A 26,802-nucleotide genomic window follows, 5' to 3' on the forward strand; every position below is an offset into this window, starting at 1 on the left:
CAATGAAGGAAACCACTCACCCTCTGAGCAGTTGAGAATTGTAAGATGCCCATGTACTGTATATAGACACGGGAGAACATGCAAACCGAGCATAGCAGACTCGCCAACTGGAAACCACCTGGAGCTAAAGCGATTCACGGCGCAACTGTGATCCTAAGGTGGGACCAGGATATGTAAAAAGAATCCATACATAACTCTTATCTTTACATAATTTTGCGAAAGAAAGAAGACATTCTGAAATGTCCCCAGCTGAGCGAGGCGCACACATCGAGATGTTGCTCTTTGTCCTGTTCGCGGGACTGAATTTGAAACTCGACGCCTGAATCTCGGCTCATTTGCATACAGTCGCTCACCTGACCGGAGGGCTTCAAAGTGCCAAGGCGTACTGGCTTCCTGGATCCTCAGAGAGCCACGGGACGGGGTTTGAAAGAAAGGTTTGTCAAGGTCCGGCTGTCGTACAGGTGAACTACACGGGTCTACGTGTTCGTTCAGGTAACTCCGACATAAGACGTGAGCCCTGTCCTTTGGGGTTTGACCTCCTCTGGCGACTATGGGAATTATGTCGCAGTCAGCGATTTTCTCACCACAGCAGAACTATCTTAGTCCACGAGTTTAATTTTATATTTAGTGCTCTTTGCTTATGTGGGCTGTTACTTTTGGAACTATATAATTTAGTCACTGTCTATGAGTTTTGTGTCATGATTTCAGCGGTTTGTCACCAAAGGCTTGAACCGCCGCAGTTCAGCCTGAGAGTGGCCACTAAGCGCGGACTTCGAGCGGTAAACGCCGTGCGCTGTCAGCTCCAAGTACCAGCAGCTTCTTTTTAAGTTTTCTTTTTTTAACTCCTCATCCCTGCTGTGATATTACTTGTTCGTAAATTTATTTGTATTTGTTTTTCCTTACAGATTTCAACAAAACTCATTAGCTTCATTTGGGCTAACCTTAACATGGAACGTGCAGGTATTCTTTTTGAACTTAAATATTTGACATATTTTTTCTCCAATCGTACCCACGAAGTTTAAGAGGCTTAATTTTGTTTGTTTGTCTGACTAGCATACTGCTTATAGGACTCCAAATGTCTTACATTGACATTTGTTGAGAAGAATTTCAAAAACACGCCCATTAGCTACCATTCTTTGTTGCTGTAAAGTTGTGTTTTCTTAATTAAGAAATGCCTCTCTGTATCATAAAAGTGGAGATTTTTGTTTTCCATCTATGATCTTTATAAAATCACTTTTTAACTCTGTTTTTGTGAGCTTGCAAACTGTGAAAGCAGTTGGAAATCATAAGTTTTGTAACCATAATATTACATTTTAAAAGCCTGCTTTTTAGTTTTACTCCCAACAATTCTATTTCTATTTTTTAGGTTTGTTGAAAGCTGAGCTGTACACTAGTGGAAAATATTACAGGTGTTAATGATAGCCATTTCACATGCAACTCATACACTTGAGCACATATTGAGTTAATATGTGTTTCAAGGATGTTGTTTTTTTAATGCCTAAAATGAAATTGCAAATAGGTTCTATAATATTTGTCTTTGGAGGTAAACATGAGACCCTATCATAATTTAATTTGACATTTTGAAGGGAATTTCCACCCAAAAATATTTTTATATTACTCACTCCTGTAGTTTGCAGTGTTGGGCAAGAAATTTTTAATCTCATGTTTTTGTGAAGAATGGAGATGTTTCTGATAGAAAGGGAGTCAATGGAGACCAGTGCTGAACGACAGCAAACATTATCAAAAATGTCAATGAAAAAAATCTCTTCCTTATTTTGCTTAATCCACATGCTAAGTCGTTTAGTCTTATGCCCCCAGTGTGCAAAAAACATAGTTTTTTTTGTGAAAATATTGCTAAATAAATGCCTTTGGAAAATGACAGTGATCCACAAACCAGAAGCCCTCTCACACAAGGTCACGCTTTTGAATTAAAGCCATTTAGAAATATTTTTAATCCAGCAGTAAAAGCCTCAAGCACCCCAACTAACACATAAATGTGCAATTTATCATACATTCATGAGGACATCTTAATATAAAACTTGAAGCATTTAATGAAAATATAGGGTAACCTTAACTTTTATTGTCACAGGTTAATATGTTTTTATTTATACTTACCTGTCCTTCTGGTAAATATTCTGTCTCTGTACTTTATTTTAGAATTCTTATTGATATAACCTCATATAAGTGTAAAGGAAACTTGAATGGCAGACATCACTCTGTAGCTAAAAATTTAAATTATATTATTTTATGGACTGCTTTTTCTTGGTTTATAGCAAGCCTTTTTCACAGATGTGGTTCTGCGGTTTTTCATTGTGCTAAATGTGTTATCACTGCAAGTGCGTAGGCAGACTCAACGATCCACCCATGCCTCTGTTTTCTCCACTACTACTGCATTACATATAGGTGCCAAAAGTGTTCAGAAGTTTGCAGAGTGATGATGTATGTTTAAATGTAGAAAAAGTGATTTCTCATTTGTTAATGGTAATTTATGTAGACATGTCATACGTTTATCTTTTATTTAAGTTATTATTTAAGCATTGTTTAAGTTAACTGTGTTCAGCAGAAAGTGTTTAATGTTTTCTGTCACATTAAAAAAATGCAATTTGTCACGACTTGTGTAAACTGCCATTCATATCATGATAGAACCGTATTACTCTTGAAGATTTCAGTTTTAGAATATCTTACATGGCATTTTTGTCACGATAGCTGCCAGTCAGTCATCAATGATTTGATTTTTCTGAATCTGCATTAGAAGATTACAGGGATCTTGACCTTATGTTGGATGGAAATATAACATATTAATGTTTATATACAAACTGAAAGAACTGAGAAAGAATTTAGTAAATGCATGTACTTTATTTATTTATTTTATATGGTGAGAAATTGTTAAATGTAAAGGTTCTATTATGAAGCCAGTAGCCAATCAAAGTTTATTTTATTCATGACCTTTCACAGAGTACACCGTCACAATGCACTTTACATGGCAAACTAGAATACTAATGAAATGTTAGTGCTGTAGCAAATTAGAAAATGAGACCTATCCCAGCAACAAGAAAAAGATTAGTGATGAATGCATTTGTGGAATTAACTTTCATCTGGCAAGTGACAACTTCAAATAAACACTTTATAAAATAATTAGATGTTTTTTCAAAAGTGATTAACATTAGAGCTCTGTTGGAGTAATAAAAGTTTAATGTTTAATTTTTTATTAAACAGGTTTTGTACAGATCATTAATAGACATCTAAATACTGACTTATTACATTCTGTTGTTTTGTGTGTTTGTAAAGTTAACTTGAATCTTTAATGCCATTGAAGCTTTTCTTGACTGGGTTGTGCCTTTTATTACTTAAACACTACCTTAGAAATCTGTCAATGTTGGCATGATGACAGTCATTATTAAACAATTATCTGCATCAAATGTAATTAATTGTATCTTAGTAAAATTAGTCTTTTTAAAGCATGAACATTGACAAATTGGGCAGCAGGACATGCACATATATGAGCAATGATTTAGTAGGCAAATAACTTCCTGTGACAACATACATAAAGTTGAAGGTAAAATGTACAGAGTTGGCCCCAAAATCTCTATTCTCCTTTTATGCAATATTCACAATTTAACACAGACATGCTGTGACGCAAATGATACTTCTACAGAAATACATTTGTCACTGCGGTAACACTGATTATTTTTAACACTGATACTGGATAGGTAAAATAAGTGTGAGAGGTACTGGATAAGTAAAAGAAGTGTCAGAGGTAAAATAATTGCTAAGGCAGTTAATAACCCTGCACAGAAAGATGTGGAAGAAAGAAATGAAACCATGAATACCTTCTGTGCAGCCTCTGACCTTTATGATTTCATCTTCTGGTTTCTTTCACCCAACAGATATGTAATAAATAGTAGGAAGCCTAGAGATTTTGAGATTGAATGGTCTAATATTCTCAAATTCAACTAGGCTAAGAGGATAACTTGTCAAAATAACTGCGTCCTGTGTACTGTGTACTATTAGGCAGAATGGCTGTGAGGCTAGAGATGTGTGTTGGCAATTGGAAAGTTGCTAGTTTCAATCCCGTAAATGCCAGAAATGAATCTACTCTGTTGGGCCCTTGAGCAAGTCCCTTAACCTGCAATTGCTTCATCCTGGGTGTGGTGTTAATGACCTGCAAGCAGGTCCTCTAACTTACAGGGAAAAGTTGGGGGTTGGTGGCAGGATTGGCACTCCAGCCACCGTAAAAAAAAAAAACCCTCACGCTGAGGCATCACCTGCTGCACTTGTGTCCCAAACCAGGTGGTTTGTCATGTGTGGCAATGTGCCATCGGCGCTTGATCCCAACTTCTGTGTACTATAATAGTTTTATTACTGTACTTTGTTTCTGCAACTCTCCACACTAGTGTTTACATCTGACAGCGCTGTGCTTACGGTGTATGTGCCCAAAAAGAAGAAGTATGACTGCATTCTCTGTACCATTGCTCATGTACTGAAGTGTCTCTACCTGCAGGTGAAAGCTACCATCGCACTGGTGCCAAACAGAGTTGTGTTGTGGTGCAGCAGTCTAATAGCCAGTGAAAGTAATGTGAAGAAGTTGTCTGTTGTTATGATTATGCTTTTGTCCAGAAACGGCTCCATAAGCTTTATGACCTTAGTCTTGGAAAGTCTTTCTCCCGTGGGACAATTGGGATCTTTTTCTAAATAAGGAGTGGCATTGCACATGTACTTTGTCAGCATACCTACTGCATGTCGACCAAACACAGGAAGCTCTGCAGTCTACTTTGACGTTATGCTGTAAGAAAATAGATATAAGTAAACAACATTCGATGAGACACCTCACACCCAGATAAACGGTTTTGACAGAAAAATTAAGTTTTTGCCCGTTTTTTCCACCAAAACTGATCTTCTACCAGATACTAAAAATGTGGTATCTTCTCCATGCTCTTGAGATTGTGCTGAGAGACGCAACAAACCTTCTCATGACGGCACATATGATTGTGCCATCCAACCTGAATCAGCTGCAGCTACCTTCTCATGCTTCCAATATTGGCAAGGGCACTAACAAAATGCAAAACTAGAGAAGCTCTCTCCTTATCCTTCCTGACTGGTTCAATTGTCTGTGGCCACCTCCTGTAAAACCATTCCCTTTTTGGGGTTATCGTGCTGTTGCCTATGTAGCGCACCTGTTGTCACTTTCATTTGTACTGAAGCAGATGAAGTTGATTCACAATTGCTTCTGTTTCCTAAATGAATAGATCAATATCCCTGAAGCTTAATTGACTTGGTGTTAGACCGTGATGATTAAGTGTTCCCTTAATTTTTTTTCAGCAGTGTATATTTTTGGTCATCTATTAACCTAACCTGCATATTCAAAGAAAGACTTTGAGAAAAGATGCTAAGTCCACACAAGCAGTGCTTGCAGTGAGATTTGATCTCAGGACTTCGAAACTATGAGGCAGCAGTGTTAACCTCTATCCCTCTTGTGACTCTCATTATTTGAATTGTTTGAAGTTACGTGGTATTTTCTGTTTAAATTTGTGATGTAGAAAGCATCAAATTATAAACATTTTCTGTGACTTCCATATAACTTGGCCGCATTGGAAGTGGCAAGCCTATATACTGTTGTCTGCTTTTTATTTCCTACTTTGAAGATCAGTTCACCTTTATTGTGCTTCCTGAAGTGATATTGAAAGAAGATTTGGTGGATTGCTGCTAGCAAGATTTTTTTCTGAAAGTGTGTTGCTAATATGTGATATAGTACGCTGTTATTAGCATATTTTAGGACACTTAAAAGTCGTCAAATGTAATCCAAGTAACAAATAAACAAATACAATGATTTGTAATATTAACAACTGTAAGCATCCAAAAAACAAGCGCATATGTCATAAACACAAATTTTGTTTTTAGTAAAAATCAGTTAATTACATTGCTGTAGAGAGATTTTCACTTCATTTCATTTTCAAACCCACTTTGTCCTGAACAGGGTCACAGGAACCCGTCCCAGCCTGCATAGGGCGAAAGACAGTGACAAACCCTGAACGGAGTGCCAGTCCATCACAGTGCGAACACACACACCAAACACACACTAGGGCCAATTTAATATTGCCAATCCACCTAAGCTGCATGTCTTTGGACTGTGGTAAGATCACCCAGAGGAAACCCATGCAGACACAGGGAGAACATGTAAAGTCCACGCAGGGAGGACCCAGAACCAGAACCCTTTGCTCCTTACTGTGAGGCAGCAGCACTGCCACTGTACCACTGTGCCACCCTGTTGTAGAGATGTGTGACAAAATAATTAAAAGGTTGGAAAACCCAGGTAAATTGCTTTTGATATCAATGCAAGCATGTGATTTGTTTTCTTTTAAATATTTTTTCAGTGTTCTTCAATTTTGTAAAGCACTGCAGTATACTGTATAACTTACTATAGCATTTTTCTATGTATAGAAAAAGCCTATTGCTAGCTCACAATCCAAGGAATCAAAACATCTCCAGTACTAACCTGTTGGTCACTGTAGTTTATTTTCAGTGGCTACCACTTAAAAAGACTGCAGTGAAATGCATTAATCACAATTAGGTTTTAGTTTATAAAAGATAGATTATAATTTTTTTCAGTGAACAATTTATCACTTTTACAGTGGATTTATGTGCATATGTAGTGGATAGTGTAGCTGGACAGTTTAACATCTGTGGCAGAGCGAAGGGCGCTCAGCAGGCTCCTATCAATTATGGAGAATCCACTGCATCCACTAAATAATGTCATCTCCAGACAGAAGAGCAGCTTCAGCGACAGACTGCTGTCACTGTCCTGCTCCACAGACAGATTGAGGAGATCGTTCCTCCCCCAAACTATGCGACTCTTTAATTCCACCAGGGGGGGTAAACGTTAATATTTAACATTATACATAGTTATTGTCTGGTTTTTTTTTTCACCTGTATTATTATCATTCTTTAATTTAATATTATTTATTGTATCAGTATGCTGCTGCTGAAGAATGTGAATTTCCCATCGGGATTAATAAAGTATCTATCTATCTATCTATCTATCTATCTATCTATCTATCTATCTATCTATCTATCTATCTATCTATCTATTTCATCATAGTGCAGAGATGTATACTTTTCTGCAAATGTTTGAATCAATGTTTAATATCAAATTTAAAATATGCTTTGCAAGCTTTACTGTATAATGTTGATATCAGATGTGGATGACATAGTGCTTAGCAGCAGAGGCTCACAGCACCAGAGTCTAGGCTACTGTCTGTTTGGGTTTTTCACATTCTCACCGTGTTCACAAGGGTTTTCCACAGGGTATCTCCAAGATGTCCATGTTAATTTAATTAGTGACTCTAAATTGGCCCTGCATGGGTATGTGCACAAATATGCCCTGTGGCTAAATGCTGTGCTTGTTCAAGAAGTGTCTCCTGTTTTGCATGACTAATGCTTCATGAATAACTGAATAACAAAATGGATGTATTATCAAACTTAAAATGAAGTATACTGGTGTTTTTGAATTTTGATATTGAAATAGGAGATAAAATGGTAAAACTGCTTGCAGCTTGGTAGCTGCACTGTCACCTTGACACAAACAAAAAAGTATTGTTTGAAGTAGTGTGCCAAGTAATTTTTTCCTTTTTTTCTTTACAGATTCTCAAAAAAGAGAGGAATCATCAAATAAAAGGTCACCCTTTGAGCTGATTTTGAATCAGCTTAGGAGAAAAAAGTCAGTGGTGGAGCGACGTCAACGGGTTTCTGTGACGAGGTTCTTCAAAACATCAGACAATAATGACAAGGCTGCAAGGAATGAAGTTGTTACCAAGGAATCAGAAAGAAATGATGCAGATAAAGAAGGCAATGAAGAAGGTATAATATGCAGGCATCTTTAAACAATATAATAAATATAAAAATTATTTCAACGTATCTTTACTGTGGAGAGTTTTAATGACCAAATCAGACATTTATCTGGATAAAATACTAACAATAAGTGAAGCACCCCATTTCAAGACATGCACTATGGTTATTCATAAACCTCTACAGAAGTACCAACAATTAAAAACTTGCTATTGACTACAAAAAAGAAAATCAAGTTAAACATCTGTGCAATGTGGTGCTTTACTTCAGCTAAATTGCTCTTCTGAAAATATTTTGTGTGTGCCACAAGATGCCATAGCTTTACTGCTTATACCCAGCACTCTTTATTACTGTATATTGTATGTCAGTTTACCAAAACAATAAACATTACTCCGTCTATGCTGTATTCTCAAAAAGAAAGTGGGAGTAGATCAGATGGTCTGTTCTTAGTGGACTTGCACACTCATGGTACAATGCAGCTAAAGTCTAAGGAGCTTTATGTTAAAGTTTGGGTATGACACTGCTTACCTGTCTCGTGTCCCAACATGTTGTTCAGACTCTACAGTCTCTCTCTTTCTCTCTCTCTACCATGAATCACTTGTTTGGTTTTATAATCTCGTTCTCTTCATTGCTCTGTGAGAACACATTTGTTCACTGTTTTTTATGAGAGATACTGTATACGATAAAACTGAATCCTTTTCCTGTTCCAGAAGATGCATGTTAGTTAAGTGGCAACTAGAATAAAGGCTGTTGGTGGTACAGGAGGAAAGGAGTTATGTTTTTATCTTACGAAGAACCATTCTACAGTGATTTCTTAAGATATAGTGTGTGGTCCTGAGACAAGGCAACCCAAATTGGTGTAATCATTTCCTTGCATATTCCATTGTTACTTGAACAGTGAGACAAGATAAAATGAGTCGTTGTCACTTTGTATACCAGGCAGTATAGTAGGACCTAAAATGCCCATTGCCTCACAGCTTCAGAGACTTGGGTTTGAATCCAGGCCAGTTTATATGTTTTCCATATGTCTTTGTGGGTTCCTCCAGTGTCTAAAGGTCTACAAGTTTCATTAATTGGAAACTCTAAACTGAGTGAATGTGCATGAGTGTATCTTGTGACATAATGGTGCCTCTTCTAGTACGATTTCTGCCTTATGCCTCATTTGACTAGAACAGGCTTCAACACCCATATCCAATATCAACCTCAAACATGAAATGTTTGAATCTGTTAGATTTTATGTAATACAGTTCCAACAGAGTAACAGAGAACTTAATACACTTTACAAAGCAAGTAACAATGACAATTTGAAATAAACTAGATGCTGAGTGTAAAGCAAGTAACAATGACAATTTGAAATAAACTAGATGCTGAGTGTGATGTTAGGTGTTTTGCAAATGCACCAGAAAATATGTAATTATTCTTTTTTTTTTTTACATATGTGGGCACTGGGAGATAGGCCTCCTCTTCAGGGTGAGGAATTTGGGCTGATGGTATTGATATTATGTTGAATATTTCTGAAGTGATGTGATTTACTTCATGGCCTCACAAATCATCCTGGATCCCAGAATGGATGCTATGGTGAATTAAAACAAAGCATAATGGATTTCACAAAACAACCTTTATAATTAATGTGTCTTTATCTTTTAATCACTTGTCACTCATTTCCTTCCTCACACTGTTCTGTCTTCTGCCTTTGCTCCCCACAACATTTCTAGATGAGATGTCATCTGTGGATGGTGAGTTGTGTTCGGTGGCTGGTTGGGGGCGAGTGAAACACTTCTTGCAGAAACTGGGGAAGAAGGCTGACCGACAGCACTTGACTCTTGGCAGTTGTGGACTTACTGCCACTGATCTGCTAGAATTGGGTGAGCCAACAGTCATATTTACAGCTGCTTACATGTGGCAGCACTTTTGATATCATGCTGTTTGATTATTAAACGTCATCTGCTGGCTTACATGAAAAGTGTAACTCCTACTTGACAAACACAGCCAGGTGAGTTATTGGATGAAAAAGCTGTTATTTTTTTTTTTCTCAACCCTTTTAGTATGGTAGGCCTTGGTAGTTTTTGTTTTTATTTCCTCAGGACTGTTTGACCTTAAATATAGAAGTTATATGAAGTTATATTACATGCAGGAGTGTACAATGTTAGCACCAGTAAATGCAGCATGGCATTTTAATTTGCTGTTATCTCCTCTTATGTAGCCAGGTGGCATATGTAGCAGTTTCAGTCCTCATCTACTGAACTCCCGATAAAAATATACCCTAATGATCTTGGCTAGTACTACTAGTATTTACATTGCTTGAAATATTATCAGCCATTATTGTGTGTTTTCATTTTTGGTGCAGCAACAAGTCAGTTTCCAGTTTTTTATATGAGTGGAAGTGATCCAGTATATCCTCTGACATTGTAGTCATTTAAAATATCTTTTCTTTACAGCTTCATTATTGGCATTTCTGCCAGAGCTGCAGGAACTGGACCTGTCCTGGAATGACTTTATTGGTGGGGCTTTAAAGGCTTTAACTGTACACCTGCAGCATGTAAGTCGCCTGAAAAACCTGAAGTTGAGCAACTGCAGACTGACTGCTGAGGATGTGACAGCTTTAGGTAAAAGGAAGCAGAATATCATTGCATTGAACTTGTGCTGAATTCTTTAAATCTCATCTTGGCATTTAAGTACAATTCTTAGAGAAATGTGTACCATGGGTGGTATAAGAAATGAGTGAGGGATCTCTTACCCAAGGACACCAAATAAATGTTGGGAATTAAGTGCAATGAGAAAAAGAACTGATTGATTGAAGTTAACCAATCAGTTAATTAATTATCAATTTTGCCTTTGGTAATGGCAGTAATTAATTAAATAATTTGGTAAGGCCTCCACTTTATTTTTACTTACCTTTCTGAAACACACTTGTTTTAAGAAAAAGAATAATACATTATCCAACCCGCTATATCCTAACTACAGGGTCACGGGGGTCTGCTGGAGCCAATCTCAGCCAACACAGGGCGCAAGGCAGGAAACAAAACCCGGGCAGGGCGCAAGCCCATCGCAGGGATTATATAAATATGATAAATATATGCAAATATATGGATTCAGAAGAAAGGACATAACACATATGAGACAGACTAACATTTAACACAGAACATGCCGACTGTTTACTGGCTGTTTAGAGTGATAATTCAGTTTTATGATACCAGTGCATTAACAATGATGTCTGATGCTGTGTAGAGTTGTGTCTTGTTGCTACAAGTTCAAGGAGGGCTTTTCTTGTGTTGGAGTGCACTCTTTCTCTTTGCTTCATTGTTAGTTGTCTATGATGTGATGTGGTGCTGTCTTCTTTAGCTTGTTGTTAGGCTCTTTGCTGTTCCCTCTGCAGCCTCATAGTGAAAGGCACTACTTTTTTCTGGCACCAGAGTGTGGGCACTAAAGTTCCCTTCCTGAAGTAATTCTGCTTCTCAATATTCTCAGACTGAGTTAAGTCACTGGCACCGAGCTTGGCTTGGCAGAGTGACTATTTGAGCCAGGTCAGGTTGTCCAATTACAAGGCTATATGTAGAGGTGAAAGAATGTTTTGTGAGCTTTTTGCTGCACAGACAGAGGGTGGCTTCTCACCCCAAAGAAAATGGCTCATTGGCTTTTATCTTACAAAGAAAACAGGTCTTCATCTTTCAACACTCCCAAAGGGACTGGATGATATGAATGCCACTAACTATGAAGGAAGGTGTAACCTCTGGTGATTGGTTCGATGTCACTTCCAGTTATAGATTCAATGCTTCCTTATAGGTGCATATCATTCTGTCCATTACAGTGATCCCTCGCTATATCACGCTTCGCCTTTCGCAGCTTCACTCCATCGCGGATTTTATATGTAAGCATATTTAAATATATATCACGGATTTTTTGCTGGTTCGCGGATTTCTGCGGACAATGGGTCTTTTAATTTCTGGTACATGCTTCCTCAGTTGGTTTGCCCAGTTGATTTCATACAAGGGACGCTATTGGCAGATGGCTGAGAAGCTACCCAACTTACTTTTCTCTGTCTCTCTCTTGCTCTGACTTTCTCTGATCCTGACATTGGGGGATTGAGCAGGGGGGCTGTTCGCACACCTAGACGATACGGACGCTCGTCTAAAAATGCTGAAAGATTATCTTCACGTTGGCTACCTTCTGTGCAGCTGCTTCGTGAAGCGACATGCAGCACGGTGCTTTGCATACTTAAAAGCACGAAGGGCACGTATTGATTTTTTTATCTGTCTCTCACTCTCTCTCTGCTCCTGACGGAGGGGGTGTGAGCTGCCACCTTCAACAGCTTTGTGCCGCGGTGCTTCACATACTTAAAAGCCAAACAGCCCTATTGATTTGTTTGCTCCTTTGAAGAGGAAGATATGTTTGCATTCTTTTAATTGTGAGACTGAACTGTCATCTCTGTCTTGTCATGGAGCACAGTTTAAACTTTTGAAAAAGAGACAAATGTTTGTTTGCAGTGTTTGAATAACGTTCCTGTCTCTCTACAACCTCCTGTGTTTCTGCGCAAATCTGTGACCCAAGCATGACAATATAAAAATAACCATATAAACATATGGTTTCTACTTCGCGGATTTTCTTATTTCGCGGGTGGCTCTGGAACGCAACCCCCGCGATGGAGGAGGGATTACTGTACATCCAAGCAGTTTTTAGTTAGCAGTTACAAGTCTAAAATCAATGTCCAGTTGGGTGCCTTTTTGTCTAAAGAAGTTTTGACAAAGGTGTCAGCTCAACTCTAATTTAAATCTTTGTTATCAGATGAAGTACAGGGCTGACCAAAATGTTGGCAGAACAACAGTTCAATTATTCACTCAAGTGAGAGTGTGGAGTGCAGGTGAATTTCTAAATTACTGTTAAATCTGCTGCCTTAACATGCTTTGTGTACCACTAAAAGTCTAGCTAAATAAACAATGCCCACTTTGTCCCACGGTGGACTAGGTTCTTGGCTCATGAATGCAAGGCCTATAAGTAGTACTAAGGAAGCAGCAGGCACATGCCAATCTTATTTCATATGGCAATTTTTTATATTAATTACTGTATACATACTAAGACCCCATAAACTGTTTTAGTTGTGTTTTTAAATCTAATGAATTAAGTATCTTTATCTATTTGTCTCTAGCAGAAGGTAGTGGGTGTTGTACTTTGTTTTCGTATTGCAATAGCCTTAACACCCTACTGTCTGTTTAAGTATTCTGTGAATATATGTAAAAGATTATTAATGTTTAAAGTGACTTAGAATGTAATACTAGAGTTACCATGAATCTCTTTAAAGCAGATCTACAGCTATGGGTTTGGGACTGTGCTAAGAAAGGTCAGCAGTTTTAAAATAGTTATGTAGAAATTATGATACAAATCCTTCTAGTGCCTTATCATGTGACATGAGCTATGAAATTGTATTTATAATGAGACCCGGGTTTGCTTCCTGGATCCTCCCTGCGTGGAATTTGCATGTTCTCCCTGTGTCTGCGTGGGTTTCCTCCAGGTGCTCCGGTTTCCTCCCACAGTCCAAAGACATGCAGTTTAGGTGGATTGGCGATTCTAAATTGGCCCTAGTGTGTGCTTGGTGTGTGGGTGTGTTTGTATGTGTCCTGCGGTGGGTTGGCACCCTGGCTGGGATTGGCTCCAGCAGACCCCCGTGGCCCTGTGTTCGGATTCAGCGGGTTGGACGATGGATGGATGGATGAATTACAAAGTTAAGAATGAGCTATTGAGAGTAACACACTTGTTTTTTTTCCTTCTGCATGAGAATGATAACTTTTAAGCGCAGTAAACTCAAAACTGCAAAAATGTCGATTCATCACAAAATTTAAGCACAAAGAGATAATATGAAATGCAATGCTGTGAGAATGAGTGATGTGAAAATTTTTCCACATGCCTAGTAATTGCGTTTAGTGGCTCAGACTCTGGATGTTAAACCCCAAGGTGGCTGGATCAGTTTCTGCCTGTGTGTTACAGTGTTATACTGAGCAAGTCAGTTAGCTTCTCCAAATGTAAAGAATATCTAAAAATAGTTGTAAGATATCCTGATATTGTAAGCCAGTTAAATATACAATAATGTATAATAATTGTAGCTAGTGGTGTCTCAATACCAGAATTTTTATATTCGAAATTTTATAATACTGCCTTTTTACTACCTTTTGATACCACGACAAAAACAGAAATCCCATTCAATGGCTCTTCATTAAACTCTACATCAAAATGCAATATAGAGTTTGAACTTTAAAGTGTGGCAGAGGTGACCAGCCTAGCAGTCTAACAACAAATGGGGTGTTTATAATCTTGGGGGGAATTTTAGTATTGGGTTTATAAAGAATGATATATCATGAATTATCTGATTTATCTTTTCATATTTTGAATTTATTCTGACTTTTTCTGTCTAGTAACTGAAAAATACTGCTTAAAATGTATGCTAATGTAAATCTAAAATTTTAAACATTATTATCTGTGTACTGTTGAATTAGTGAATTTCAAGATAATTTAAGGTATTTCCATTTAAACAAAACTGTTTTTGTAACAACATGCTTTAAAGTCTGTTTGTCAATGAACCTATCTGTTTGTTTGGTTTGCAATATGTGGTATTTTAAGATTTTATACAGGGGGCATCCAAAAAGCTCCCGGAATTGTGATATAGTAGTGAGAGATCAGATAACGCACACATTGTTGTGGAGGGGAGCACAGCATGTCTTTAGACCAGTTACTACAGGTCTGGATTGGTTTCGGTGTGTAGTATTTTTTTAATTACCATTTGAGTTAGACCTGTGTGTAGTCATTCGGCACAATGTCGCAGTTCGAGCAACGTGCTAACATGAAGTTCATGGGCAAATTGGGGACTTGTATGCTACCAGCACTGCAGCTGTGCCCACTACTGTGAGCCATTTTTATATGTAGTTTTTACTCATGTTTTTCCCATGTATTATTGTGCCTTCTGAAGTAATTCTACTTGCAGTTACACATAACCATAATACCAATTTCCTTGAACTACCGATACTGTAAAAAAAAAAAAAGGTACTGTTTTGTACCAAAGTACTAAAAAGTATCTGTTTTTGTGACATCTTTAATAGCATGCAGCTTTAGCTTTAGCACCTTTCAAGCTTGTACTAGAAAACCATATTTTTGAAATGGAAGAAAGTTTTATCAGTTGAGGTGCTAGTTTGATTTAAAAAGCACATTATTTACTGATTGAAGACCATTACTTTTCTTTTGCAAATGTATAGGAGAGGCCCTTGGATTCATACCTCATCTTGAGGAGCTTGAACTGTCATGGAATAGCTACTTGGGAGGCAATTTGTCCTGCTTTACTCATTACTTGCAACCTGGATGCAAGATTACAGTACTACACCTGGTGGACTTGGGCCTTACAGCAGTCGATGCTAAAGCACTAGGTAAAATTTTTTGTTTTTTTTTACCTATGTGAGAAGTTAGAATTGCAGGTAAATCCATCTATGAACAAACTGCCTCCTCTAGCAGAAAGTGTATCTGACTTCTGTAATTCAGTTGCTACATAATGTGGCTGTACTGAGGCTTGCTGCCTTTTGTTTTGCAATATAGAATGCAGCACACAAGATCTGAGTTTTTTTTATGAAGGCTCCTTGGCTAACTCAGTGGATTTTATGGGTTGTTTTATGGTTTAGTTTCTTTAGATATCTGCTGTACTCTTTGCCAGGAACATGTCCAGTAATCTCTTGCACCTTGGTTGAAACTAAAATTCAATGGCTTGTCGGATTCAATCTTTGAGCTCCTGAAAGGCCTACCAGACCAAGATATCTGACTGCAAATACCAATTTCAAATCATGCCATTCTATAAGTGGATTTACCTGTTATGAATGGCCTTAGAAATATAACAGTGTGGTTGCTGGTCCCCAGGTAAGCATACCCTCTGTACAAGGGCTTCACCATGATTATCTCAGGCAGAGTGTATCAGTCTCAACCTACTAAACTGACCATTTCTCTTATTTTTTTTTTTTTTGTTTTTTGGTGGTCATGCAAAAGATATTATGAACTTAGATTTGTAGTGCTGTCACTAGTATAGAGATAAGTCACTGTAATATGTGAGCTGAAGTGTATACTTTTTCCTTGATTCTACAGCTTAATTCTTTTGGTTTTTTTTTTCTCTTTTTATTCCAGGAGAATCTCTGAAGGTGCTTCCAAACTTGGAACTGCTTGATCTTTCTGTAAATAAGCACTTTGCTGATGGCCTTTGTGACTTTGCTCCACAGCTAAGCCACACTACACGCCTGAAAGTGCTGAAGATGCACTTGTGTGGACTGAGACAGGACAGCATTCACATTCTTGGTATGAGGCTTGTGGAGCACCAGAGACCGCTCACAAAGTACATGCTAGAGCATTGACTGGGGACGTCATAAGGTTGTAAAGAAGCCGATAAAAGAAATTTACTCCAGCTCCTACAGCATTTTTTAATTTGCTTTAAAACTTTAGAAAGGTGCCGAAACTCAAATTGCTTTTGATTCTTGGTGATGGCTGAATTTAACATTCTGCTGTTTGTTTCAGTCTGAAATTACTGGGGCAAAATATTATTGGTCCATATCACCTTTCATAATAAACATTTTTCCAAGGCACTCAGGTCCTTATTGATTTAAAAAATGTAACTGGAACTGCACACTGAACTTACCAGGGTAAGACATTATGACAGAATCTAGTAAAGAACCTTTGAAATAAACATGTGGCATTTCAGGCTAAATTTCAATGCAAAAGCTAAAAAAAAACATATGGTACTAAAAATGTTATGTTTGTATCCAGAACTGTATGTGTACTTCCAGGTGAGTTAACACTCTGCAACATGACACTTGGAAATACAGGAGACTAATAGCTGTCTTTACCTGCACTTTACCTGTATGCCTTTGGGCTGAGGGTAGCTCCATACTGAGTTGTTTTTTGTTTTGGATTATAACAACAATCAGTTTTCCTGGAGTCTTTGTTACACAGATACAATCCCTTCACAGACATCTTACTTTTTAATTCTGTTTGCCCGTAGGTGAAGTATTTAATTTCCTTACATGTCTGGAGACTCTGGATCTGTCTTGTAATAAAGAGGTTGCTGGGTCTTTCAAGGATGGAGCCACCCACCTGGCAAGTCTTAAAAAGCTGCAGAGTCTTGATCTCCATCTATGCTGCTTAAATCAGGAGGACATGGCAGCTCTAAGTGAGTAATTCTTTTCACATGGAGGGACCTTCATTTTGTTATAGGTGGGATATAAACAGGCTCCAGCTTCTCCACTGGATAAGGAGGTTAGGAAAATCGAAGGATGGAAGAAAGACGAAGATATGCAGCCAAGGCTTAATCTGGACATTGTACTAGACCAGACGTGGCTGCTCATTCAGGCTAGTTTGTGTTTTGTTGTTTTTAATCCATCCACCCATTTTCCAAACCTGTTTTTAAAATTTTGGACTTAAGTGGGAGGTGTTTAGCTTAGGTTTGACATAATTGTTGGCCCAGGCTATGGGTGGCTGTAGCTTTCGCTTGAAATGTGAATGATTTCAAAGTATTATTGGTGATTACCTGAGGTGTGTCTTTTGACTTCACTGACCCATACTTAATATGATCATTTATAGACCAGGGCATTCTGTCCATTCAAGCTTGGTTTACTATTGACTATGATCTGTGGTGCCGCAGCACCAGAACTGTAGTGACCATGGCTCACGTGGATGTTGTCTCCAGTAAAACCAAATTTATTGTAGATCAGAAATTATCTTTGTTGTGTTTTACTTACTGAAAAGTTACATGTGGCACAACCTGTTATTTCTGACCATTGTTTGACCAGGAATTTTATTAATAGAAGTTTTTGGTTTCCTGTCCTCTGCCATCTTTTGGCTGTTTCTCAGTTATTATCTTGATACTTTATGTGGTCATGATTTGTTTGTCAGTAATTGATATTTATTCTTTTACTCTGTATGTTTAATGCAATTTGTGTGCTTATGTATATAGATGTTGTATGGTTTAATAATTTACTGTTTGTGAATTAGAGCTTTATATACTATATGTGTAGCAAGCATGAGATGATAATTTAAATCAGAACATACCTGTTAGTTTAATTTTTGAAAAAACTGTATTGATCTGTAATGTATACATAGGTAAAATGTTTTAAATACAATAAATAAAGGGGAAAAAGAATTTAAGTGCAGTTCTGAGAGGGGGTGTGAGCATTTCTTTTACCCTTTTTTGCAGCTCAAGTTATCCCATTATTGTCAGAACTTGAGATGCTGGATTTGTCAGCCAATAAAAACATAGGAGGTTGTGCTAAACAGATGTTTTCCCGGATGCGTTTTCTGCCAAAACTCAAGTGTGTTTTGTTAAGCAGCTGTGGCATAAGTGAGGACGCTTACCATTCTCTAGGTGAGTTGACAGCCATGTGCAAACATATGTTCTGTATCAAGGTGATTTAAAACTTAACGTTTTATAATCCTTTGAAGGTGCTTGCTATCTTTGGACAGTAAGAGTTTTTTGTATTTATAACTTTGACTAAATACTTTACATAGGGCAACAGGCTAACTGTTTCTTTCACGCTGCCTGTTAATTCATGTTAAACTATATCTGTTTTATATAGCTGATGCTATATCCCAACTGCCTCGATTGGAGTGCCTGCATCTTTCCTGGAACAAATGCATCGGGGGAAATCTACATGTGCTCCTGGATGTCTTGCCTTCTACTGCTTCCCTGCATGCGCTTCGGCTGAGCAGCTGCAACCTGACTGACAAAGACTTGACCAATCTAGGTGAGGAACACAAATGCTTCCCTTACTAGTTTCATTGTTTTAGTTTCGTCATTATTATTTAATGCACTTTTAAGCTGTAGATGCTATACAGGCTATCGGGTGCCACTGAACCCCAAACACAACACACAATATAAGTCCTGGGTTCAAATAAAGGGTTTTTTATTACAAATACCTGGTATTCTCTTTTTTCTGTTCTTCTCTCTCCACCACACTGCCATTCCTCCAAGGCGAGTGTTGCCTGTCTCTGCACCCAGCTCTGACTTGCCTGGACAAGGCAGTGTGGTCTTTTATGGAGGACCCAGGAGTACTTCTAGTGCCCATGCTTTGCCTGTTGGAAGTACTTCCGGGCCATAGTGGGGAGTGTAACTCCTTGTAGCACCCACAGACACCAGCAGTGCTGTGCTGCCGGACTACAATACCCAGCATTCCCTATGAGTATCCAAATGGGTACTGATATCCAGGTCTATTGCCATCTAGTGTACGGGAGAATACAACAAGCAGGAATTATTGCTCTTCCCTGTCCTTTATGCGTTATGGGCATTCCATCCAGGTAAGGACCCCAAACCAGTTCTGGCTGGGTCGGTGGTCCGAGCATGTTGTCCCTCACAACAGTTAGTGAGCTAATGCACTGAAATACTTTTATAGTGGCTTTTCTATGTGTTTTTTTTTTAAATGTCTTTAAAGTACGACTCCGCCAAAATGGAAGAAAAAAAAATCAATGCATGAATTTTGGTAAAAAAAAAGCATTTATATATTTTAATAGTTTTTAGTTTTAGATAGCCTTGCATACCATACTAGTTTTAGCTTTGTTTATTTTATCACAAGACATTTTTATCTTTTTTTATATATATTAGTTTCACTTTTAGTAATTACGGCATGGTTAAAGCGATGTTAATGAAGGTTAATTTTGTGCAACAGTGAATCTGTGGGTATGTCCTATTAACCTTTTAACCGCCAACTCCCTAAATATTCCCCATGCCAGGAGAAATCTGAACAATTTTCGTTTTTTTACTTTACATTTATTCAAGCAGTATTTACCTGCTGAAATACCTGCTGAAATGTTTCAAATAAATGGTCAATCAAAGGACGTAGCTTGAACAAGCGGTCACGGTTTGGATCTTTCATATTTGGCTCAGATAACGGGCAGCAGTCCAGTTGAGATGCTGGGGATACACCCACTCATCGCCATCATCCGAGGCGTCGTCATTCACAGTATCATGCAGCGCACGTTGCTGATCATCCATCCATCCATCCATCTTCCAACCCGCTGAATCCGAACACAGGGTCACGGGGGTCTGCTGGAGCCAATCCCAGCCAACACAGGGCACAAGGCAGGAACCAATCCTGGGCAGGGTGCCAACCCACCGCAGGACACTGCTGATCATCATTGTCGCTAAAATCTTCTTCAGAACTGCTACAATCATTATCAGAATTATTGTCCAAAATCGCCTGCAAAACCTCACTTGAAGTCAGTTTACGTTTCGCCATATTCACAGCTTTCACTTTCGAATCACATCACGTGAGCGGCCAATACAACCGCAGAGTTGTCGAAATACAACGTAGTAATAATACCCACACCAAACTGTCAGTTATACTACGCGCCAGGCATTCACATAACCACAGGCAAATGTGCCGGATAATTCCGGCAGTAAGGCGTCAGCAATAAAGCTACGATGCCGGATATATCCGGCAGAGGGCGGTTAAGGGGTTAAAAACAAACAAAAATAAAACCAAATCTATATATATAATTCACTAAGCTGCAAGAGAGCAAGACACCCATGGAGCATGCAGGACAGAGCCATGCCCACCAAATGGGATAGGACACCAACTCACAGAGCCACGCCCACCAACTCGGACACGATGACTCACAAAACACGGCCTCATTTGCGTTCGTCTCTGCTACAGTCCACATGCACCTGTGAGCCACGTTGACTTTTTGGTTACGACGCATGACCGCGTCCACCATCACAAAATGTTTTACACACTACATACAGCGATTCGCATCCGTGACCAACATGCTTCTTCTTAGATGGTCCTGCAGGAACACGGAAAATGTTTCCCCGCCCACCAGCACTCCTTATTCCCCGGCCCGCGTCCATCCTCGCTCTCCAGGCATTCACACTGCCTGCTCATGTGCCCGGACGCAACAACTCACTAACCAACCATGTAAGTCACTTTCGTCTGTGCTACAGTCCACATGCACCTCTGAGCCACGTTGACTTCATTATTCTTTTCGGTTACGACACACGACCGCGTCCACCATCGCAAACCATGGGAAAGGAATGACGAAGCCCCGCCCACAAACTCTAACCCTCCTCCCACGTGATAGGGAACGCACCTTAGAGCCCTGCCCGCCAACTCGAAACGTCCTCCCACGTCCACCCTTGCTCTCGAGGCACGGCTTACTCATGTGCCCGCCCCCAACAGCTCACCAAACACATACCCACTCGCTTTGGTCTGTGCTACAGTCCACATCCAGCTGTGAGCCACGTTGACTATTCATTTGCCTTCCATGGCCACCACTTCAAATGTATTTCATGGAAGCAACACTTCTTTCAATGTTATACAAATTCCTGCATCAGGTAACTGTTTGTTTCTATCAGTCGGGTTTTTCTGGAAAAATGTCATCGACGAAACTGTTGCTCTCAGACTTCACAACATGGCTGTTAGCTTTGTTTGCCAACATTGGGATAACTTCGGCGACGTGGTGTCCGTTGTTGTTAGTCACAGAAGCATTGTTATACAGTCTGCTCAACAATACGCTGACTACATGAATACGTCCGGAGTCTATGGTGGCGAGGCAGAAATTGTGGCAATGTCCCAAATGCTTCCAGCTACTATCACCATTTACTTCTGAGAACGTCCTCATGCCTCTCCTCGAGTTTACAATCCGGCCCAACGTCTCTCCATATCCCTGCTCTTTAGCGGTCCTTTGGATCATGGTCATTACGAGGTTCTCATGCCTCTCAAATACACATGTGATAACCTTCTGGTGACATCTTTTGACGCTGTCGGTATGTGCACACAGGGTGCACACCCACGTGATCACCACACTAATGTGACGTCACCTGCCCACTCTCCTCTTCCTGAAAAACATTTACAAACGCTTTTCACACCAGAATTTCTATGCAACATTTGCTCTAAAACCTTCACGCTCCAGAAACATCTCAAAGCACATTTAAACACACACTCCCCTGAACAAATGCATTCCACACAGGACTTTCAATGCACCTTTTGTTCCAAAAGCTTCCGAGTGCAGAGATATCTGAACGCACATTTAAAAAAAACACAACACTAAACGAATGATGCAATGTGAACATTACCAGCAATGCTTCAAAGCAACTCACGCTCTCAAAAAACACTTACAAACTCATTCCACTCTCACCTTCAATTGCACATTTTGTAACGAGGACTTCACGGGTGAGATGGATCTCCACAAACATGTGCAGATCCATTCAACACAAACATTTGTCTGCAAAATTTGTGACAAACACTTTCACGCACGCAGATATCTTACTAACCATCTCAAAACACATTCACTGATGAATTCCTTTCAGTGTCAACACTGCTCCAAAACCTTCACGCACCAGAAATATCTCAAAGCACATTTAAACACACACTCCACTGAATAAACGCATTCCAAACAGATCTTTCAATGCACCATTTGTTCCAAAACGTTCCGAGTGCAGAGATATCTCAACACGCATTTAAAAACACACTCCACTGAACGAATTATGCAATGTGAACATTGCCAGCAATGCTTCAAAACAACTCATTCCAGTTCCTTTCAGTGTCAGCACAGCACTAAATCGTTCATGCACAAATATCGCATTCAGTTTTCCGCAGCTTTTCAAGAAGATACCGCCATTCACGTCCAAGAACATAACATTGGCCTACCTACTGCACTATGTGCTTCTTGCAATGCTCTTCATTGGCCAGCAGAGGTCAACACATCCGGGCATTATTAATGTTGAAGTTTGCGCGTCCATTCAATGTATCAAGTATCTATATAAGTATGTGTACAAAGGACACGACGCTGCATCCATTGCACTTCACAGTGAGCCAGCCGATGATATTTTCCAACATGACAAAATACAGACTTTCCTTGACGGTAGATATGTTAGTGCTCCTGAGGCTATGTGGCGTTTGAATGAGTACAGTCTTTCAGAAAAATCTCACGTGATTACACGATTACTAGTTCATTTGCCGGAACAACAAATCATCTTATTTCATGAGGGTCACGAGGAACAAACGTTACAAAGACAAGCCAACAAAAACACTGGTGTTACACGTGTTACAGACCCATTGTTAGACGGTTAGGACCCGAAACCTCTCGGACCCGCTTCCCTGCCCTCTCTCCGGAGAGGCGAGGGGGCCGGGGCAGAATGTGCGTCCTTCCCGTCTCCCCCTGTTCCGCCCCCATGCGCCGTCCAGCCCCATCACTAGCTCTGGGAGGTGGAGGCGCGGCGGTGGTCCTCCAGTTTTCAGTCACGGACAATTGTATGTTGCTCTCTCCAGAGTTCCATCTTTTCATGCACTTACAGTCGTATCCTCAAACCCACCCCATTTGGACAACTGTGTCTTTCAGGAAGTGTTCACCCATCAATAAATAATTATGCAGCGTATACTACACCGCGGGTTCGCTAGCACTGAAAATTAACAATTTTAGAAGATACTTGCATTTTATGATCATTTATGTGGAATAAACTACACTTTTGAATGCAAACTATGTATCCAAATTTAAATTGTATAAAGCAAGCAATGAATACAATTTACATTTCTAAGGTCTCACCATAACATTAATACAAAACAGAGCCTGATTGTTAGAGTGATTTGATTATTCATCCTTCTGTTCGTTTTGAAGAAAACTCTGTATTCTGGAGAAGTGATCATTTGTTTCCCAATCCAATAAATGCTTGTGAGTTTGGGGTACACACAATATCCAAAGTCACACGGGTAAGATACACAGCCACTCTGGCTTGCCAGAATTAAACAGGAGTGCCAGTGAAAACACCGTGCCTAACTTTTTTTCAGATATTTCTGCAAGTGGATTACTTTCAGATGGTCAAGAGTGGTTTTCTGAGTTTAAGCTAATCATTTTTATAGTTAATAACTTGTCTTTCTATAGAACTGTGGAGTTTTCTGAAACTGCTAGAACCTATGCAGCCTCATCTTGTAGTTATGCTATGGTGTGTTTGTGGTCCACTGCCTCAGTAAATACAAATAACTGTTGTATTAACTCATCTTAGAAGAGAAGGAGTGGCCAGTGCACATAGGCAAGCTAAGAGTGAATGTACCAGTAAAATTGAATCAAATTCTCAAAAACACTTAGGCTCCATGGTACCATTCAGTTTTCTAATGAAAAATATTTGTTCAGGTATGTGTACATTTCTCCATTTTCTCCCTTTTTAATCTCAGGATTTAAACCAGTTGCAAGAGTGACAGATATTCCAGTATGTCTGAGGCTAGCAAGTAATGCGTGCAAAACACATTTTCCCATCTCTTCTTTCATAAAGTCCTTAAATTATTTTGGCACTACATAATTTCTACCTAATACATTAAAGTTTTTAACAGTGTTTAAAATATTTAATTAGCATGCCAATTTATAAATAAAAAATACAACTTTGCTTTAACCAAATAGTTGTGCAGAATTAACAATATATTTTTATTCTATCTAAACAAACACCTGTATGAATTTTGCTACAAACATATTAGGACGGGCTCTTCTATGCATAGAGGTTATTTGTTTCATATTAAATATGCACAAAGTTCTTGTTCAATAAAGGAAGGATGGAAAAAAGAAATTAATATAACATATAGTGCATATCTTATATATCTGTATCTCAATTGTCAATTATAATAGTCTCCTCACCTCCGTTCTTTCCACAACATACAGTTATATACAGTTTTTACTCTGTTTTTGCTCCATTGTGTGTCACTATTATCATAACTTTGTTTTCTTGTATGTGGTGGGCTGGTGCCCTGCCTGGGGTTTGTTTCCTGCCTTGCGCCCTGTGTTGGCTGGGATTGGCTCCAGCAGACCCCCGTGACCCTGTAGTTAGGATATAGCGGGTTGGATAATGGATGGATGGATATTTTCTTGTATGTTCCATTCATCCAGAGTACAGCCGACAGCATTTGCCAAAGCTTCACCTGTGTGTGGATGACATATTTGATGTAAACTTGACAAAGCATGGTTTGTTTGATTTGTTGGTGAACGGTAAAAGCATGCAAAGATTCCCAAAAATTAAACTGTTAGACTGTCTTTACAGCATTCCACTACACAAAGGCTTACTTTTTGCTCTTGTTTGATAATTTCTTGGACATGTTGTATTGCTGTATCAATTTTATGTGTGATGTGTGCATTTATTTATGTAGCACATGGCAGGTTAAATTGTGAGTCAAGAGAAGAAACACATATTCTGTATGATGGCATGTCACATAGCCTTATAGACTTATGCTAGTTTCAATAAACAGGTTTACTTACTGTTTTTTTGCATTTTAGATATTCAGTCGAGTTTGCTCCCCAAGCTGCTGTCCACTGCAAACATGATGTTAATGTTTGCTGTCTTGTATTATGTGGACTTGAACTTGCATGTGTGCTCCGATTGTTTGCGCTTTTCAGCCTGTCTTTTAGTTTGCCCAGAAATAGATCATAGGCTAATTTTTGATGGCTATTTAGGTGAACTTTAAGGTTTGTCAGGTTTTTACCCTTAATCAGTGCAGCACACAACATACCCTGCTGTACCACCGTGCACTTGCTATTATTGCTTTCAGTGTTATACTCAGGGGGGAAAAGTTACCACGCAGCACTTTGTCGTTTTCTTCCCGCCATGTTTATGGCTGATGCCATTTTAGTCAGAGAAAATTTATACAGGTATATTGAATTTTACCACCTACAGGGCCAGGCCAGGAAGTTTACGGAAAATGCAAAAATGCATTCTACCATAGAAGTATAATCACAAAAATTGAAAATTTTTTTGTCATTTAATATTTTATTTCAGTTAATCTTTTCAGCTACTGTAAGCATTTTGTATCATTTTAGTTTTTTGTTAATTTAAATTTTATTTCAGTTTACAAAAATGCTTTTTCAATAATTTTAGTTTACCATGATAACCTTGTGTGTTTCTGGAGCCACTGTATTTTTTAGCAAACATCAGAAATTGCACAAAAAAATAGAATGGAACTTAACACTCATGCTTGTTGCCATTTTATCTATTCTTAGTAATGAAGAATGCTTTTAAAAAAGAGGGAATGCTTGTTCTGCTATGTCAGAAAGAACTATACTTGTATTATCTGAACTAGGGTTCCACAAATTCCGTTCCCTTGGCTTCCACGGCAAATAGGTGAAACAAAGAATATATTGCATTCACACGTAAATGCTAAGTAAAGAAATTTTTGTACAGTCATTGGTTTCATCACTTTTCTTTCTTGCTGTCATCAGCAGTGAAGAGATGCATGTAGAGGCAACAATTTGGTACTTCAGTGGATTTGAATGTTTTTTTTTTTTATTTCACAGCCTTTGACACGTCAATGTTGAAAATGTTTTTTTAGTGGAAGCCGCTTGCAGGTTATATGTATTGCATGGGGGAAATTACATTTTCAGTATATTACTACTTGCATTCTGGGACATTGAACCTGTATTTCTTGTCTTTAGCTAAATTCTATTAATATTAGCAGGAATCTAGTTTCTTCAAAAAAGAAAAATAGTACTTGACTGAATGTGTTTTAGCGGTTGTTGGTTAATGTTATGCACATTTACTGTATATGCCAATTTGACATTCTCTTAATTTACTTTTCAGTCTCGGAGAGAAATCTGGGCATGTTCCTAGAGACCTAGGAACTTTTCCATTAACCTGATATTTGGAACTGAGTTATCTAGTATAGCTTGTTTTTAAACTGCTTTAACTTAGCAGAGGTGAAAGTTGTTGGTGATGTGTACTTGAGATTGTAATCCAAGTCATCACAAATGCTTCATTTACAACTGTGTAAGTGCAAATGCTGCTGTCACTTTTATTAAACAGCATTATTTATTACCACAACAGATTAACATTATTAAGAGGTGCTACTTGACAGCAGCATACTGTATGTGTCATGGGATCTTAAACTTTGTGGTCCCTGATCAAACTTGCTTTTAAATTTTTATTTCTATCTTTTTCCTCAATATTCTTATTTGGCTAGAGATAGCCTTTCATAACACTTATTG

At 38.7% G+C, this 26,802-nt stretch overlaps 1 protein-coding gene across 1 annotated transcript in view; it reads left to right on the forward strand.

The window, feature by feature from the left end:
• The first annotated feature begins 341 nt into the window (after positions 1–341).
• The window catches only part of lrrc31 (leucine rich repeat containing 31), a 28,013-nt gene continuing 1,552 nt past the window's right edge, over positions 342–26,802 (forward strand). Inside the window, exons 1-10 of the mRNA XM_028794743.2 lie at positions 342–492; positions 906–960; positions 7,639–7,854; positions 9,558–9,707; positions 10,281–10,448; positions 15,081–15,248; positions 15,991–16,158; positions 16,859–17,026; positions 18,050–18,217; positions 18,429–18,596. Of these exons, the coding sequence (XP_028650576.1) occupies positions 948–960; positions 7,639–7,854; positions 9,558–9,707; positions 10,281–10,448; positions 15,081–15,248; positions 15,991–16,158; positions 16,859–17,026; positions 18,050–18,217; positions 18,429–18,596 (1,387 nt within the window). The 5' untranslated portion in view covers positions 342–492; positions 906–947. The remainder of the gene's footprint in view (positions 493–905; positions 961–7,638; positions 7,855–9,557; positions 9,708–10,280; positions 10,449–15,080; positions 15,249–15,990; positions 16,159–16,858; positions 17,027–18,049; positions 18,218–18,428; positions 18,597–26,802) is intronic.

The sequence above is a fragment of the Erpetoichthys calabaricus genome, chromosome 2 (genome assembly GCF_900747795.2).
Source record: "Erpetoichthys calabaricus chromosome 2, fErpCal1.3, whole genome shotgun sequence".
Classification (NCBI taxonomy): Eukaryota; Metazoa; Chordata; class Cladistia; order Polypteriformes; family Polypteridae; genus Erpetoichthys; species Erpetoichthys calabaricus.